Source organism: Pipistrellus hanaki, assembly GCF_964339955.1.
Source record: "Pipistrellus hanaki genome assembly, chromosome: 10".
Lineage (NCBI taxonomy): Eukaryota > Metazoa > Chordata > Mammalia > Chiroptera > Vespertilionidae > Pipistrellus > Pipistrellus hanaki.
The window spans coordinates 69,519,799-69,536,999 of record NC_140512.1 but is presented as its reverse complement, the minus strand read 5'-3'; the positions used below and the strand labels follow the sequence as shown (position 1 = coordinate 69,536,999).

The following is a 17,201-nucleotide window of genomic DNA, read 5'->3' as shown; positions in this document are numbered from 1 at the left end:
TGTGCTTTAAAATTAAAATATATCAGAAATTTTCAAATTAGTTAATGAAAATATATTAGACTTGTTTATTGTGTTTTAGATTGACAAAACATTTATCTTCAGAGAATTGTAGAGCATTTTCTTTCTAACTTATATTTCCAGTACTGAATTATCTTGTTTGCATCTGCTGAATTATAGGATTCAGCAATAGCCATGAAATGTTTCTTACATTACATTAAGTTTTGTAAATTAGAATTTTTTTTTTATTTTCAGGTACAGATTTATGAATTAGAGGAACATAAGATTGAAACATGGAGGGGTAAGTACTGTGGGGTATTTAAAATATTTTACTATCAGAAAACATGTTTTACTTCGTATATAAAATGTTTTAATTTCACAGACCCTTTGCTCTGCTTAATGATAACATAAATTGCATTAATGAAAACATTTATTTATATCTTAGTTTTGATAGTATGCTATCCTACTGTATATATTGCCCATTCTGTTTAATAGAAATTGAGGGCCTGGGGCAGGTCTTTATACCAAGCCCAGGAATGTGAAGATGAGTAAGCTAAGCAGCGCCCACATCTCTGCCCCAGGGGAGCCACCATTTCAGCACCAAGTGTTACTCCCAAAACACTTCCTTTGTGGGAAAATGCACCATGGAATGCCCAGGATTAACAAGAGCAAGGATCTGTTCTTTTTTAACGTTAATAATTATTTCTTTACCAATTATGAAGAAACAGAGAACAAGTGAACCTTAAACTAGATGATTGGGATCAGATAACATGAAAGCAATGTCCCGATTGCTTCGTTTTGTTTGTAACATTGAAATTCACCCTTTGTGATACCCTTTCTGAAATGGGCCATTTCACATTGCACAATTGTGAAACTGTTCTGTCTCAGCAAGACGCATCATGCTGGATTGGAGCGGAGGTGGGCGGCCACGGACTGTCAGCAGGAATGCCATAGATAAAGGGCTGTGGGAGTCACTAAGCAGGGAGTCTTGGGGGCAGGGTGGGGGGACGGGACCTAGAGAGAAATGGAGGGACCAGTTGAAGGAAATTTTTTAATTTAAAATTGAAATTTCACTTTGTACTTCCCATAGTCCGCTTGCTATGATAAGCAGCCTTGTGCCTCGCTGTGAAATGTGAACATCCATTGGAATTCTCTAAAGGGCTAGGGAACTGTTAATTCCATGTGATTTAGAAGTTCCATTACATGGTAGGTTTGATAATGGCACTATCAACTCAAACCAAACAAAGCCAGCATGGGATCCATGTCTTAGCACTGCCTGTCATGATGTGAAAGTGCATATAACACCAAGACAGTTACTTCTTGTCAGACTCTCCTGTGTAAGTCATCTTAGGCCAGGGTTAAGTACATTCACATTTTAACATTACATGGTTATTCAGCACTAATAGCAATGTCAGCACATCTGGAATGGCTTCTGTATAGAAACCTCAGGAAGTTCGTTGACCTTCACAAAGACAATTTCTACACTGGAGAGATTCCCGGGGATGCAGTGAATTTTGAGCACTAGTTTGGTAAAAGCCAACTTAATGACATTTTGGGAACTAAGCCTGTTGCAGCTTTTATTTTTTAACTCGGGAGAATTAGTTCTTAAGGACTTCACTCATGCCTTCGCTCCTGAGGGTGGCAGGGACGTGGCAGCATCTAGTGCCCTCTGCTGGCATCGCTTTTATCAGGTTCCTTGGCTTCTCATTTTTGCAGCATCTCTTTTTAAATATTGAACTTGTCCACAGAGGCAACATCCAGTGTGAAAGTTACTTAAAATGGCCATAACTGTAATTAACAGGGTAGTGTTCAGCCGATGACATGTGATTTGGGTCTTTAATTATTATCTATAAATTGAAGAGTATTTTAATTTATGTAATCATTGCAAACAGCCAGTATGTTACTAATTACATCTTTTCTTTCTGTAAATACAGAGCTTTATTTACAAGAAACATTTAAGCCTTTAGTGAATATATCTCCAGATGCAAGGTAAACTTGGGCCGTTTTTCTCCTTTGAAAACATTCACTCAGATCCATCTGTTTTGTTACGATGATTGATTGGTTAACAGATTTTTCTTATCTAGATAAGAGCCAGCCTCCTTAATTCCAAATATTAAATTCAGTAAGTCTAGAGATAATAAAAATCACAGCTATTATTGATGCAAGGGATTGATAATGGACTAGGGCAGTGGTTGGCGAGCGGCAGTTTGCCGCTTTGTTGACTAATGAGTTTGCTGACCACCGGACTAGGGAGCTGGTCATACGAAGCAGTTTGACAATCCACGTCCCCGGTAGCAGAAGTCGCCTAGGCAGCTTGTTAGGACGCAGGTCCCTGGCCTCCCCCGTCTGTGAGCCGTCTGGGGAGCTGCCGGAGTGGGCAGCGTGCTGACTGCTGTGAAGCTGGACAGTCGGCCTCTCAGCCCTGGGTCCGGAGGTGGCGGAAGAAGGCTGCCCTCTCCGGAGTCTCCCAGCCCCTCCATTTTCCCCCAACCCTCTGGGATGCCCTCGGACATTTCCACGCGTATCTGAAAGCATTCTAAGTCTAGAACCCCAGCGAGAAAAAAGTGGAATGTTGATTTTTAGTATTTTCTTTCCAAATTCCAACAGACACACCTACCAGGCCCCCCTGGTTGGCAGTCACAGGAGAGGCCAGGGCTGCGCAGAGTGGCTGGCCCAGCAGGAAGCGGCCAGCGGAGGCCTGGGCCTGACCCCAGCCGCTGCCTCTGTCGCTGCTGGTGACGCCCATTAGCTTTCCTAGGGGCTGGCGCCTGTCGTTTCTCAGATAAAAGCAGTAACTGTGCTTCCAGAAAACCGCCAGAGATCTGTAGCTCACACTAGATATATTTACACAGATTGTGAAGAAAAATCAGAATATTTACCAAAATCTCCAGTTTAAAACTTTTCCAAACCACTGTTTTAAGTCATTCGACCTCTTATGATTGTAATATAAAAACACTGGAAATGCTTTGAAAGCAGGGGTGGTCCAGAGCTTTCTAATTTGTCCTGAAAGCCTCCTAACAACTCTAATGGCTTTTCCCGCAGCCTCTTCGATGCTGTAAACTCGTTGATCAAAAATAAAATCCACAGATTGCCAGTTATTGACCCTATCAGTGGGAATGCACTTTATATACTTACCCACAAAAGAATCCTCAAGTTCCTCCAGCTTTTTGTAAGTAGTTTTTAGTGTTTCTAAAGACATAGCTGCATCTACTTTATAGCTAATTTACTTCAAGTAAATTGGGTCCTGTCCCCCTCAGTAGCAGAAGTCGTTAGTTGTGAGGTCTCCGTTTCTAAACTTCAGTTTCTCAACTTACTGCTGTTTGAATTGTACATTCTCAAAAGTTGATTCCAATTTAAAAAATATCCAAATAATAAAACACTTGGAATTCACTATTTAAATTAGAATATTTTATCAGCTAAAATATTCTAATTTGCAAGTCAGTCTAATAAATTGAGCCAATATTTATAGCAGATTGCCTTCCGCTGCTCTATCGGGATCCTGGCTTGGGAAACATATGTTCAGAAAGAACTGTCCCCAGAATTAGCTTGACGGCAGCCGCGAGAGGAAAACCCAAAGCCAGTGAAATGTTGGCGAGAGAATACCATGTTGGTCCAAATTAGGGCTGTGTCATCTCTAAGTTTTCTCAACTGCTTTTCATAATCATACAGAAGGTTTCCTAATCACACAAAGCTTAGACCCTCTTTGTCCAGCGGGTTTCAAAGAGCTCAGAGGACGGAGTGTTCACAAGAGGCTTTAAGTTTTTCCTTTTATTGATAGGCACTGAATTTGGGTTTTTTCCTGTTAAGGACACAAGCACTGAATTTGACGTTACAGGTAATTGGTCAACTAGAACCAATAGGCGGCGTCATTCATTCAGAAGAGATCATTTGAAATCTTTTTTTTTTTTTTTAAGAAGTTACTAGACACCAACAATGTGCCTCAGATGAGCTCTCCCGTTCCTCAGCCCCTGCTTCCATAAGGCAATGGCAGGGGTGCTGGCGTGGGGAGCACCGCCCGCCGCTGCGGGACAGAGCACCGAGCGTGCCGTACTGGGAGGAACTGCTGTCCGCCAAGCCAGTCCCCTATTTGAATAGTTTACGTGGAAAAATAGCACTCCTCATGCTTAATTAATGCTGAGGAAGAAGGTAGGAAGGAGAAGCGTCATTTACAGAAAGGCGTGAGGTTTGGTAGAAAGGTGATCCAGGCAGGAAGGACTGGGGACATGCAGGTGCTGTTGGTCAGACCTGACATCAGATGAGCTGGGAACGCAGTCAGCTTAGCAATGAGCTTTCACAGGACCGGGTGGGCCCTAGCCCCATTTACCCCTTCGAGTCAGCATTTTAAAGTAATTTTGATCCCAAGAGCTAAATACTGTTCAGCATTTACAGTAAGTTGGGCACTGTCCCGAGCAGGTCACGTGGTGAATCTCACCCTCACCACCGCCCTCTCAGGTAGGTGTTTTTATCAATCCCACCTATAAGTGATGAGACTCAGCAAGGCTCAGTGGCTGCCACCTCACTGCTGGCAGGCTGACCAGCTGCCTTAGCCCCTTCTCCCCCCATCTCTCACCCCTCACCCCGAGGGGGTGACTCGGAGGCGAGAGACTCGGAGGCCAAGTGGTCGGGTTCCGGCACCTTCCCCGGCTTCGCTGCCTTGGGAAGGGAGCAGCCATTTGAGACGGGCCTGTGGTGTTTTCTCTATAAACCTAGAGGAGGCTTCCTCCCCTGGTACTGCCTCGGATTTGGGCCAATATGGTACTGAGAGCCATGCTAGTGGAATAGCTGACCAGCTAGAGGTTTTCTGATCAAAATACAGAACTTTAGAGAGGTTTCAAAATCTGACCTTTACTGAAGTGTGAGCTCGTCTTCTGAGCAGGGGGTGCTCCCCTCGGGGACAGGTGCCCGCCAGCCTAGGCACACAGTGTGGAACAGGGGTTGTCCTGCATCTCCACGGGCTAGGTGACCTAATAGGGCTTTCTTTTTTCTCTCTAAATTTCTAGGAGTCTCATGATTTGAATATTGATGAACTCTTTGACTTGAACATTTTGTTTCTTCTAATTGTTCATCTTTCCCGATAATTATAAGGTACACCAGGAGGATGGAATCAGCTATACCCAGTTTAAAAGGTGGACTTTTGAAACCATAGACCCTATTTTGTTTTAATCAAATGTGACCCTAGACTTCTCTGTTCTGACTTCTCCCTCCTCCTCTAAAACAGCCGTGAAAAAAAAAAGAAAGAAAAGTTAATTTTTTAAAGGGTTTTTAATTCTGTCCAGTTGGCTTGTCCTTCATTCCCAGTAGACAAAAACCGGAGGCCTCCGAAGGAGAGGCCGGGGTGAGTGGAGGCGGACGGTGTGAGGACGAGCTTACAGCTCAGACCGCCACCATCAAACACGTGGGTCTGGAGATGTGTGGGTTCTCACAAGTACTCCCCAGTGAGGCCCGGGAGCAGGGGTTCCTGTGGATACTTACCAATGAGGATTCTCGAGGGCTTCTGGGTCTTAACTTGCCAAGAGATCTGTTGTTCCTTCCTGTCCTCTTCTCTGTGGGCAGAGAGGGGAAATGTTACACTGTCAGCACTGTGCAGTGTTTCACTAAGTAGTTAAAGATACTGGACTTAAACTGGTTTGAGCAAAAGACAATTGATTCAGATCGTTAGAAAAGCCTGGCTTGAATCTGTCGCGCTAGTTTTTATTCGTGTGGCTATGTGAGCGGGAGGAAGGCCTGAGTGGGTCTAGAGCGTTTGCACTTGTCCTCCCGTTCAGCTGTCCGATATGCCAAAGCCCGCCTTCATGAAGCAGAACCTGGACGCCCTGGGCATCGGGACCTACCACAACATCGCCTTCATCCACCCCGACACGCCCATCATCAAAGCCCTCAGCGTCTTCGTGGAGCGGCGCGTGTCCGCCTTGCCCGTCGTGGACGAGTCAGGTCTGTTGGCCGTAAACAGGAAAACTGTCCATCTCAGTAAAGTTGCTGTCAGATGGCCTCGCACGAGCTCAGTGCGGGAAATGCACATTCAGACACGGTGAATAAATTCAGCCTGAGGCACACCCCAGATAATAGGAACTTTAAACTGGCAGATTTTCACACTTGCCATTAATACAGGATCTCATGTTCATTTAAAAACTGGCACGCTAGTTCTGTTTGGCAATATGTAATTCTTAATTATGGCCTAGTAAAGATTTATTTTAAATGTAATTTTTTTGTTCCTAAGATACTTTTCTAACATATATTTTCATTTTTAGGGAAAGTCGTAGATATTTATTCCAAATTTGATGTAATTGTAAGTATCTTTAATTTTGTTAAACCTTTCATCTAAAATGCATTTAAAACATACTAAATCTGTTTTTGTGGGTTTTTCCATCATTTAATGATTTCTAGCATTTTAGAGTGTAAAGATCTTATCGGAGAATTCCATAGACGCCCTATAGTAATTGTATTTTTAATATTCATTGGTTTAGCAATGAATAATATACTAGTAGTATTTTATAAATCTTTGTCTTTTCATTACATATATAGTATAGTTTATCACCGCAGCATGCGTATATATTTTAAATGGTCTTTGTTCTGTGTGGAGACGTTGTTTATTCCAACAACGGTCACGTGTCTGAACTTGGTGCACATGGACTTGTAGTCTCGTGCATCCCGTTGTTGGATGACTGGGGACACGTGTTCTGAAGACAACAGCAAATGGCCCAGATGGTTAGGTAAAGGCCATTGGCATCCCTGGTTTAAATCCAGGTTGAGTTTGGTGCTCCATCTTTCCACATGATGCTTTTTTCCTCGTTCATTTAAATGTACTTCCTTAGAGCCTTCCGTTCCTCCTAAGAATGGGAGCTGAAACTTGGTGGTGCCACATGTGCGCCTCACTGGGGGCCGTAATAGTGACCCCAGCCTTAAGCACTCCTTTGCAGCTGCCCCAAGGCCTCGTCTCATCCTCTTCTGTTTAACATGAGAGAAAATCTGTTCATTGGAATGTGGCTGAGGGGGGCCTGCTCAGGCTAATGAGACCCCGAGGGGCTCCTAGGGAGGGTCCTCGACACTTCTTCACCCTCCGTTAGGCCAGCTCTCAGAAGACGATTTATCCAGGAAGGAGCCTGGGCAGGCGGCGCGGGGGGGGGGGGGGGGGGGGACCTTCAGAAGGATATGCGGTCAGATTAACAGAGTTGCTCCACATTAAGGTCCACCTCGTAAGCTTTAATCCTCACTGGAGGACACATTAGCTGGTGTGCTGGTACTGCATAGCATTGATGTGTGTGAAATCACGGTCACCAGGGTGCACGTAAATGAAAGCACGTAATGCATTCTTATGCTTTATTACAGAACCTTGCTGCTGAGAAAACATACAATAACCTAGATATCACCGTGACCCAGGCGCTTCAGCACCGCTCCCAGTATTTCGAGGGCGTGGTCAAGTGCAGTAAGCTGGAAATATTGGAGACCATTGTGGATAGAATAGTAAGAGCGGAGGTGAGATGTCTGGTCCACATTCCTTTCCCCGGCCCCCCACCCCCCAAGTCACAGGAGCTGTAACCAGTGAATGGCGCCTCAGGAACTGTGGTTCTCAGGACCGGCCCATGGGGCCACCTTCAAGTTCAGTGGGAGGACACAGTCCCCTGTTCCAGAACCTAGCATGTTACCTGGCACACAGTGGGCCATCTGTAAATATTCATTGAATGAAATTTATAAGTCCTGATATCAAGTAAACTGGTAAGATACTGCCCTGTTTAAAAAATACATACTTGCTAAAACAGGTTTAGCTCAGTGGTAGAGCGTCGGTCTGCGGACGGAAAGGTCCCAGGTTCGATTCCCGTCAAGGATATATACATTGGTTGCAGGCACATCCCCGGTAGTGGGTGTGCAAGAGGCAGCTGGTCGATGTTTCTCTCTCATCAACGTTTCTAGCTCTCTTTCTCTCTCCCTTCCTCTCTGTAAAAAATCAATAAAATATATTTTTTTAAAAATACATACTTGAAGAAACAGGTCCCAAGAGCTTCAAGTTCCATTAGGGCGATGGTCTGCAAACTGCAGCTCTCGAGCCGCGGTTTGCTGCTCTGTTGATTAATGAGTTTGCCGACCACTGTCATATACTACCCTTTACCTCTTTGCACACAATATGCAACAATTGCCTAATAATCCTCACAGCTTCCAACTACACGGTAACATTTAGTCTAACGGTGGTCAGCAAACTCATTAGTCAACAGAACGGCAAACCACAGCTCACGAGCCGCAGTTTGCAGACCACTGCATTAGGGTATTTACAAAAGTTAAAAAGGTGCAATTATACGGTCTTAACAAAGTAAGTGATAAAATGTATTCTGATTTTTTCAAGTTAAAGTAATTTTCTCTCTCCCGCCTCAGTACCTCTCCCTCAGGATTTAGGTCAATAGCAAAGATCTCCTGGCCCTCGGCATTCATGTCCCGTTGTACTTACCGCTGTAGGATTTTCAAGTATAATGGACATGAGTGCCGAATGCCAGGAGACAAATTTACTAGACGTTTACCTAACTCAGTGTGCCCATTCCTAAAATCATTTTTTCCTTCCTTGATAGACAGGAAGAGGAATATTCTCCTGTTCATCCTTCTAGGACTGAAGGATGCCACTATGTTCCTTCTAGAACAACCCCTAATTAGGCAAAATCAATTCATGACGATAAGTCTGCTTTGATGATCATCATAAATGCAAGAGCGCAGTCCAAGAATAAAAGTACCTGATTATTTTACAGCTAATAACAGGCGACTCGCTTTCTGAAAGCTTGGTGAGAAGCGAGGCACAGTGCTCCACCCTGGGAGCCAGCCTTGCAGAGCCCACCAGCCCTGCCCCCTGCCCTCCTCCTCAACTGTCATGGCTGACAGTGTGTCAATAGAATTTCAATATGAAGTCTTCCCTTTCTCTTTTCTTTTTTTAAAATATATTTTTATTTTGATTTCAGAGATGAAGGGAGAAGGAGAAATAGAAACATCAATGATGAGAGAGGATCATTGATCAGCTGCCTCCTGCATGCACCCAACTGGTGATTGAGTCCTCAACCTGGAAATGTGCTCTGACCGGGAATTGAACTGTTACCTCCTGGTTCATAGGTCAACACTCAGCCACTGAGCCACACCGCCTGAGAGTCTTTCCTTTTTCTACCTGAATTTAATATCCATCACTACTTGTTTTGCAAAGAGGTGTAATTAACTTTTTTATTAATGTCCTCAGAATTGTGTGCCTTTTGAAGATCATAATCAGAAATACCCTGTTTCCCCGAAAATAAGACAGTGTCTTATATTAATTTTTTCTCCCAAAGTTGCGCTAGGTCTTATTTTCAGGGGATCTCTTATCTTTCCACGCGCTAGGTCTTATTTTCAGAGGATGTCTTAATTTCGGGGAAACACGGTAGATAAGGCATGCTTCCTATTTAGAAGCATAGTGGGCATCCAAATAGTGGAATCCTTTATAACAATTAAAATTCATGTTAAAGAATGTTGATGCTGTTGATAAGCAGACTTATCGTCAAGAATTGATTTTGCCTAATTAGGGGTTGTTCTAGAACAAGACATTGCTAAGAGAAAAAGCCATTACAGTACCGCATAGCAGCATGGTTCTTTGTGGAACACACATCACCCGCATAGATAAGCAGCCGGAAGGACTCCCACCACAGCGGTCACAGCGACTGTTCCGACTGTTCCGGGTGAGCGTGCTCTGGTTGCCCGCTGTCCCTAGCCCTCTGTGAGCACCAGTCACATCCGGTAGAAGAAAAAGTATCCGGCTAGTCCTTGAAGTTCATCTGGTGAACAAGAGAAATTTCATTGTCATATGAAATAGGTCATTGAGAAAAATAAGCAATTGAACAGTTTTCTCAATTTATCCATCCTGACTTTCCTCATTAAAATAATTTCTTTCACCAGGTGACTTCTCAGTGGGGGACAAAAGCAATTTTCAGCTTCATCATAGTTTGTTAGGAGAAGGGTATGCAGTACCAGGGATGACATCTCTCCAAAGGAGACATACATATGGACAGCAGACATATGAAGAGAAACTCAACATCATTAATCCACAAGGCAATGCAAATTAAAACCACAATGAAATATCATGTCACACCTGTCAAAATGGCTGATAGCAATAAATCAATAAACAACGAGTGTTGGCAAGAATGTGGAGAGAAGGGAACCCCCTTGCACTATGAACGGGAATGTAAACTGGTACAGCCACTGTGGAAAGCAGTACGGAGGCTCCTCAGAAATGTATACATAGAGCTACCTTATGAGGCAGCAACTCCATGAACACATTAATTTGAAAAGATATATGCACCCCATGTGTCTGTAGCATTATTCACAACAGCCAAGATATAGAAGCAACCTAAGTGTCCATAGATAGATGAATGGATAAAGAAGGACATATATACAATGGAATATTATTTGCTGCAATAAAAAGCAATGAAATCCTGCCATCTGTAACAACCCAGAGAGTATTATGCTGAGTGAAATAAGTTAGAGAAACACAAATACCATATGATTTCACTTACATGTGAACTCTAAAAAAAATAAAAAATGAATACAGAAAACAGACCCATAGGTATAGAGAACAAGCTGATAGTCGCCAAAGGGGAGAGGGCTAGGTAAACAACAACAACAAAAAAGACAAAATATAAAAACAACTTCCCCCCTTCCCATCTCCCTTCTGTACCGCGGGCACCAGGGCGTTCAATGGTTCCACAGGGAGAAAGCTTTTAAATCAGTCGTGGGATGTTCTCCTTCCTTTCCTGCTCTCAGGATGCTTCGCTAGAGTAATACCTCAGCACATGACCTACTTGTTTATAAAAGACTTTCAAGTGGAAAAAGAGACATGACTATAACCTGCTTTACTGGTTCATTTATCCTCTGAATATTAATATATAAACTTTATAGAGACATGATAAAAATAAATAAAAGACAATCCCAGGGCAGTGGCCTATTAGTGCTCATTTGGACTTTTCCCACGTGAAACAGAATCTGATAGTTGTTAGAAACTGAGATACTTTTAAAAATAAAAACTATTTATATGATAGCTACATTGTACTTCCATGTTTTGAGTTGTATCTTCCATATACTAACATTGTGAAATTTGAAAACTCAGCTTGACATGGCTGGCTAAATTGTTCTTAAAAGTAGTCAGGCTTAGCCGGTTTGGCTCAGTAGATAGAGCATCGGCCTGCGGACTGAAGAGTCCCGGGTTCAATTCCAGTTAAGGGCACATGCCTGAGTTGTAGGTTCAATCCCCCAGTAGGGGGCATGCAGAAGGCAGCCAGTCAATGATTCTCTCTCATCATTGATGTTTATATCTCTCTCCTTCTCATTTCCTCTCTGAAATCAATTTTTAAAATATTTTTTAAGTGGTCAGGCAGTCATGGCCAGTGTGGCTCAGTTGCTTGGGTGTCATCCATGCACCAAAAGGTTGCTGATTGGAGTCCCGGTGAGAGCACATGCCCAAGTTTCAGGCTCAATCCCTGATAGAGGGCACGCAGGAGGCAGACGATGGATATTATGCTCTCATGTTGATTTTTTCCCTTTTCCTCTCTAAAAACCAATAAAAGTTTAAAATCTTAAATTTAAAAAAAAATAGTAGTCAAGCAGATCAGCATCACATTTGAACTTCAGAGCCAAAGACCTTCCCGTGCTTCTGTAGCTCTTACCTTCTGTGATTTGTGGGATGGATTCACTGTAGAGTATCTGGAAGATATTTTTCTCCTATTTTCCATTTTAAAGCATTTTTATTTAAACTTGGCCTACTTTTCTCTTGTTTGCAGGTCCATCGGCTGGTGGTAGTGAATGAAGCAGATAGCATTGTGGGTATTATTTCCCTGTCAGATATTCTGCAAGCCCTCATCCTCACCCCGCCAGGTACTAAGGCCAGTTTCTGACCTTCCCCTCCTAGGACAAAGGCAGGGCACGCTGCTCCTCCTCCGGGGGTGGCTTCTGTGCGTTCCTCTGTAAACCATTTCATTTCCCTTATGGTTGTGAAGTTTATTCTTCTACTTGAGTAAGAGAAAAGTGTAGAAAACATACTGACTGGGCCCCTCTCTGCCCGGCAGTGCCCGAATAATCGAGGATTCATTGTCAAGTTCATCAGAACCTTTTCCATTAAAGGCTTAAGACCCTTCAGTTTTGCTTTCCTTGTAGGACTGCTAACTGGAAAAGAGGAGGGAAATTCTTCGGGTTCCAACTGTTGACACCATTTACACTCCAAAAACAAAATGACTTTCTAGTGTGTTGGGTATATAAAACAAAAGACATAACAGACTTTTTCCCACAGGTAGTGCATGGAAATTACATTAGCTACCAAACTCATTTTTGCCAGATTTGCTCTGAGCCTGCCCCCTGGATCCCAGCCAGGAGCATGTAAGGGGGTGCAGCCTTGGAAAAGAGTTCATGTTCCTTCTGTTTCACACGTTTAATAGTGGGGGCACTGTTAGGGGTCCTAAACCCGCCAGCCCCTTTCCTTTTCTTCCCCCTCCTCCTCCCTCTATCCCCCAAGTAAATACAAGCAACCCAGCCCTAACTGGTTTGGCTCAATGGATAGAGCATTGGCCTGTGGACTCAAGGGTCCCAGGTTCAATTCTGGTCAAGGGCACATGCCTGGGTTCTAGGCTCAATCCCCAGTAGGGGTCATGCAGCCGGTCAATGATTCTCATCATTGATGTTTCTATCTCTCCCCCCGCTTTCTCTCTGAAATCCATATGCGCCTAAGTGACCGGTTGATCAATTGCTATGATGCGCACTGATCACTAGAGGGCAGATGCTCAATGCAGGAGCTGCCTGCTGGTGGTCAGTGCACTCTCACAGCCAACTTCCCATGGCCAGCCAATCTCCTACAGTCCCTCCCCCTGGCCAGCCAACCTCCCACATCCCTCCCCCTGGTTGGCCAGCCCCCATCCCACCTCCCAATTGCCCTGATGACTGACCAGGCTGAGGGACCCCACCTGTGCACAAATTTGTGCACCAGGCCTCTAGTAAAAAAATGTTTTTTAAAAAATACAAACAACCCAGCCTGAGGCCACACAAGTCCAAGAATGCTAGGACAGGAGACAAGTGACATGCACTTTGAACTCTTAGAAGTTAAACATTAAATTGTGTGTACTACGTTACAGTATTGATTTTTTCTTTCATTCAGAAATCAGACTAGCTGAGACGAGTTTTTACAGTTGACCTCTCACCTAAAGATGCCGCCCTTCAGGAGTCCCCGCCGCCCGTGAGAGGGCGTCACGTCCCTGAGCGGGAGCCCCAGGTTGTGGTTCCAGTAGAGCAGGGACACGGCCCAGGGCGGCAGCAGCACCTGGGCTTGTCAGAAATGTGCACCGAGGGCCCCGCCCACACCTCCCGAGTCAGAAGCCAGATATGGGGCCTGTGTGGTCACTTTAAAATTCCAGATGCTAGAGAACATGAAACTCATGATAATCTTTTTTATAATCATGAAATGTTGATAAAAAGAACAAATGAATGTGAGATTGTTCATAGCATTAAACTAAAGCTGGAAACAAGCCAGGATCCGTGAGCAGAAGAATGGACCTGTTTGTTCTGTTTGGGCAGCGGAATGCTGCAAGCACTGACCGTGAGCCACAGCCGTGTGGGCAGTGGGCAGCCTCCGGGGCAGCATCCAGTGGGGAGCAGACCCAGCCGGAGAGGGATCACATGTACAGACAGCGAGCAGCCCTTCCTGCGCTTCAGGAAGAGGCTCCTCCGGGCAGAGGACCCATGTGGGCACAGAACCGGCGCCTCAGGCACCCTCCGGGCGGAGGAAGGCCCTCGCTGTCCCTGCAGCCAGCATTCACTGTGCGTCGCAAACTCAGAGTAAACAGTGCAGTTCTTTATCCTCTCTGTGCCCTCAGGTATTGAACCATGAGCCCATTGGGCTGGCTGGGTTTACATTTTCATCCAGATTTGATATTTAAAACTCCAAGTCATTAATGCTCCTCTATGGGGAGGGACCTGCGTGCAGCAGGAATTGGAAACGTCTGTTACCCCAGAGGGGTGTGATAAAGACGGGGAGCCGAATTAGAAGTCTTTATAATAGAGAGTGGATAATGCTGTCTGCTTAGGAGAAGGCTCTGTGTTCCCGTAACGACACGTGAACACTGGGAGCAGACCTGTCAGACTCGGGGGCTCCGCACAGGTCAGCAGCCGGGCCTGATGCTGCCGTGCAGGGAGCGGCTGGTGACCCCGCCCCGGGGGTCCCTGAGAGCTGTGGGTGTGCCAGCTGCGCACCTCATCGGGCCCCTGTTCCTTCAACTAGAAATGAGCAGGCTGGTACAGGCCTCGGGCCCTTCCGAAGTACTTGGAGTTGAAACCAAAACCGTGAGTGCAGGCTGCTTGTGCACAATAAGGTGCCATCCGCAGGAGAGCACTGTTGGGTGGATGTCTATGGGATAATCAAGGTGTCCTTTTACAGCAGCTACTATTATGTGACTAAGGTGCCAGAGTTATTCTTTCCACCGATAATGTGCACAATTCCCCCGGAAGGATACTGATACCATATAATGACATTGTCCCTCGTTCAGAAAGCTAGTTCATTGTCAAACTTACTAACTCAGACCCCCCAAATGAACCTAATATCTACACATGCAACCAATGAGTCAGCAGTCAGAGGGTATTAGCCACAAATTTTTAGTCCCTTATTTATTTTTATTTTTTGTTAATCCTCATCCCAAGGGTATTTTTTTTTTCATTGATTTTTAGAGAGTAGAAGGGAGCCAGGGAGAGAGGTATGAGAAAGAGCATACATTGGTTGCTTCCCACACACTCCCTCCTTCCCCCCGGGGCCAGGGATGGAACCTGCAACCCATGTACATACCCTTGACTGAGAATTGAACCTGCAACCCTTCAGTGTGAGGGCCGACACTCTAACCACTGGCCAGGATTGAGTCACACTGGCCAGGGTTGCCCCTTATTTTTTTTTTATAGATTATTAATCTCTTTTAAAAGTTGAGTGTCTGCTGAGAAAATGGAAGAGAAGCTGCTGTGATGAGAAAAACGATAACTCTCCCAGCCCATTTTGAAATATCCTGGCCAGATCAAGTTGGTGTTATGTGCAATTATCCTTAAATGTGTATAATGCTTTTTTTAAGACACTTTTATATGTACAATGGAAGCACTTTGCATCTTCACAAAAATGTAAATACACATTTATTTTACAATTCTTTATCAGCAGAATCCTTTTCTGAATTAAATCTCGCGTGTTTAAAATTACAATATGTGATACCGATTGAAAGCATGCTGCAGTCATGGTGGGTGGGCGTGGGAACCTGGAGCCCCTGCTCAGCCCCTGCCCCAGGACACAGCGACCCCCGATGTGGAGGAGCACGTGCTGTCACGGTTTTGATATCTCTCTGAAACTTTCGTTTTCCCTCTGCTGACAGGTGTCAAACAAAAGGAGCCGAAAACTGAATGACTTTTGTGAATGGAGCCCTTGTAGGACTTGAACTGAGATCCTGGGTCACGCTTTGCCTCATGAACACTGACGCCATGGGAGAGAGGAAGATGGCCAAGAATGTCTATCAGGGTTTAGTGATGGGTATTTTTTCCAGTGATGTTGAAACTAAGCATAAAAGAAGAGGACTCTATGGTTTTGAAGGGTCAGGCTTGCATTAAAAGGCTATTTTCAGACCTCTGTCTGAGAGATTTCAAGTGCTGTATGTCATTAAAGTGCACTGTGTCCCGAAATGTTTATTATTTTTTTTATTTCAAAGAGTTCGCTGTAAGGAACAGGAAGTGTGACCTAAGGCGAGAGTGCGGCATCCTCAAACCCAGTGCCTTCCGTCGGACACAGGGCAGGTTGCCACGTCGCTAGTGGCCGCCCGCTGGGGCGTGGGGAAATGCTGCTGGCGTGTGAGCCTCTGAACCTTTACCAAATCCGTTTGTCTTCGTTAGGTTTGTCCAGCAGTTGTAATTTGATCAGAAATAACTACTTTCTAAAACTTTAAGGGCACGTTTATGTTTAAGTGTTCTGAAACGTAGCGTAAACAAGACTACTTACAACCGCTGTATTTATTTTCCCTTTCATACGATTTTTTTTACACCCCTTTTGGTGAGTAAATGTCACCATGCCCAGTGATAAATCATGGGTTGTTATTTTTAAATGGCAAATTCCTCATTATTTAAGTTATGGTCTGGAAGGGATGGGACTTCTAAAACAGCCACCGTGGGTTTTACAAGCCGAAGCTCAAAGCGCGTGGAGACCTGCTCTGGGCTGCAGGCAGGCCGGGGAGGAGGAGGCAGAGCGCCAGCAGACATCCGTTCTCTCTCGTGCATTGAATGTGAATCCTGCTGTCTGGGTGACTGCTGACGCGACTGTATTTGTAAATGTTATTGCGGCACGTGCAGTGCTGTCCTACGTTTGAAGAGAAACACAGTTTCCTAGTGTAAGTGCTCTGAGAATGTTGACATTGTACATATAAGTATAGTTTGTTTTTTTGTTTTGGGGTTTGTTTGTTGTTTTTCAGATTGAAAAATTAAAATAAATCTTAACTACCATTTTGTTAAAGGAGTTCTTTAAAATACCATGTATTTCAGGATATATTAATTAAAATTATATATGCAGTTTTCCACTTAAATATTTCTCCCCAAAAAGGATATGAGTACATGAATTCTCATATCCTTTTCCATCATCCGAAAATAACCCTTAGTGATTTGATTCTTCAACTTCACGTCTCTCCAATAAAAGCAGACCAATAAATGATTTAAAAATAGTAAGAATATTAAAGAACCATCAACAAATCAACAATAGACAAGTGCTGTCAAGGATTTGGAGAAAAAGGAACCCTCATACACTGCTGGTGGGAATGCAGACTGGTGCATCCACTGTGGAGTTACGTAAAAAAAAAAAAAAAATTAAAAATGGAACTCCCATTTGACCCAGTAATCCCACTTCTAGGAATATTTCCCAAGAAATCCAAAACATCAACCAGAATATGTGCCCCCTATGTTCATAGCAGCACAATTTACAATAGCTAAAGTTTGGAATCAGCCGAAGTGCTCATCAGCAGATGAGTGGATTAGAAAACTATGGTACATCTACACAGTGGAATACTACGCTGCTATAAAAAAGAAAGAACTCTTACCATTCCCAACAGCATGGATGGACCTGGAGAGCATTATGCTAAGTGGAATAAGCCAGTCTGAGAAAGATGAGTATCACACGATCTCACACATTTGTGGAATCTAATGAACAACATGAACTGATAAAA

At 44.2% G+C, this 17,201-nt stretch overlaps 1 protein-coding gene and 1 long non-coding RNA gene across 8 annotated transcripts in view; both read left to right on the top strand.

The window, feature by feature from the left end:
* PRKAG2 (protein kinase AMP-activated non-catalytic subunit gamma 2) overlaps positions 1-16,485 on the top strand; it is a 196,515-nt gene extending 180,030 nt beyond the window's left edge. For all 7 annotated transcript variants that reach the window (XM_084897527.1, XM_084897526.1, XM_084897529.1 and 4 more), the window contains 8 exons: positions 253-298; positions 1,932-1,986; positions 3,040-3,166; positions 5,763-5,928; positions 6,246-6,283; positions 7,324-7,470; positions 11,769-11,862; positions 15,375-16,485. In XM_084897527.1, the coding sequence (XP_084753653.1) occupies positions 253-298; positions 1,932-1,986; positions 3,040-3,166; positions 5,763-5,928; positions 6,246-6,283; positions 7,324-7,470; positions 11,769-11,862; positions 15,375-15,406 (705 nt within the window). In that variant the 3' untranslated portion in view covers positions 15,407-16,485. The remainder of the gene's footprint in view (positions 1-252; positions 299-1,931; positions 1,987-3,039; positions 3,167-5,762; positions 5,929-6,245; positions 6,284-7,323; positions 7,471-11,768; positions 11,863-15,374) is intronic.
* LOC311629465 lies at positions 7,477-10,547 on the top strand. The gene is made up of 2 exons (XR_014796205.1): positions 7,477-9,495; positions 9,540-10,547. It is a non-coding gene; the product is annotated as an uncharacterized lncRNA (long non-coding RNA).
* Positions 16,486-17,201: the final 716 nt, after the last annotated feature.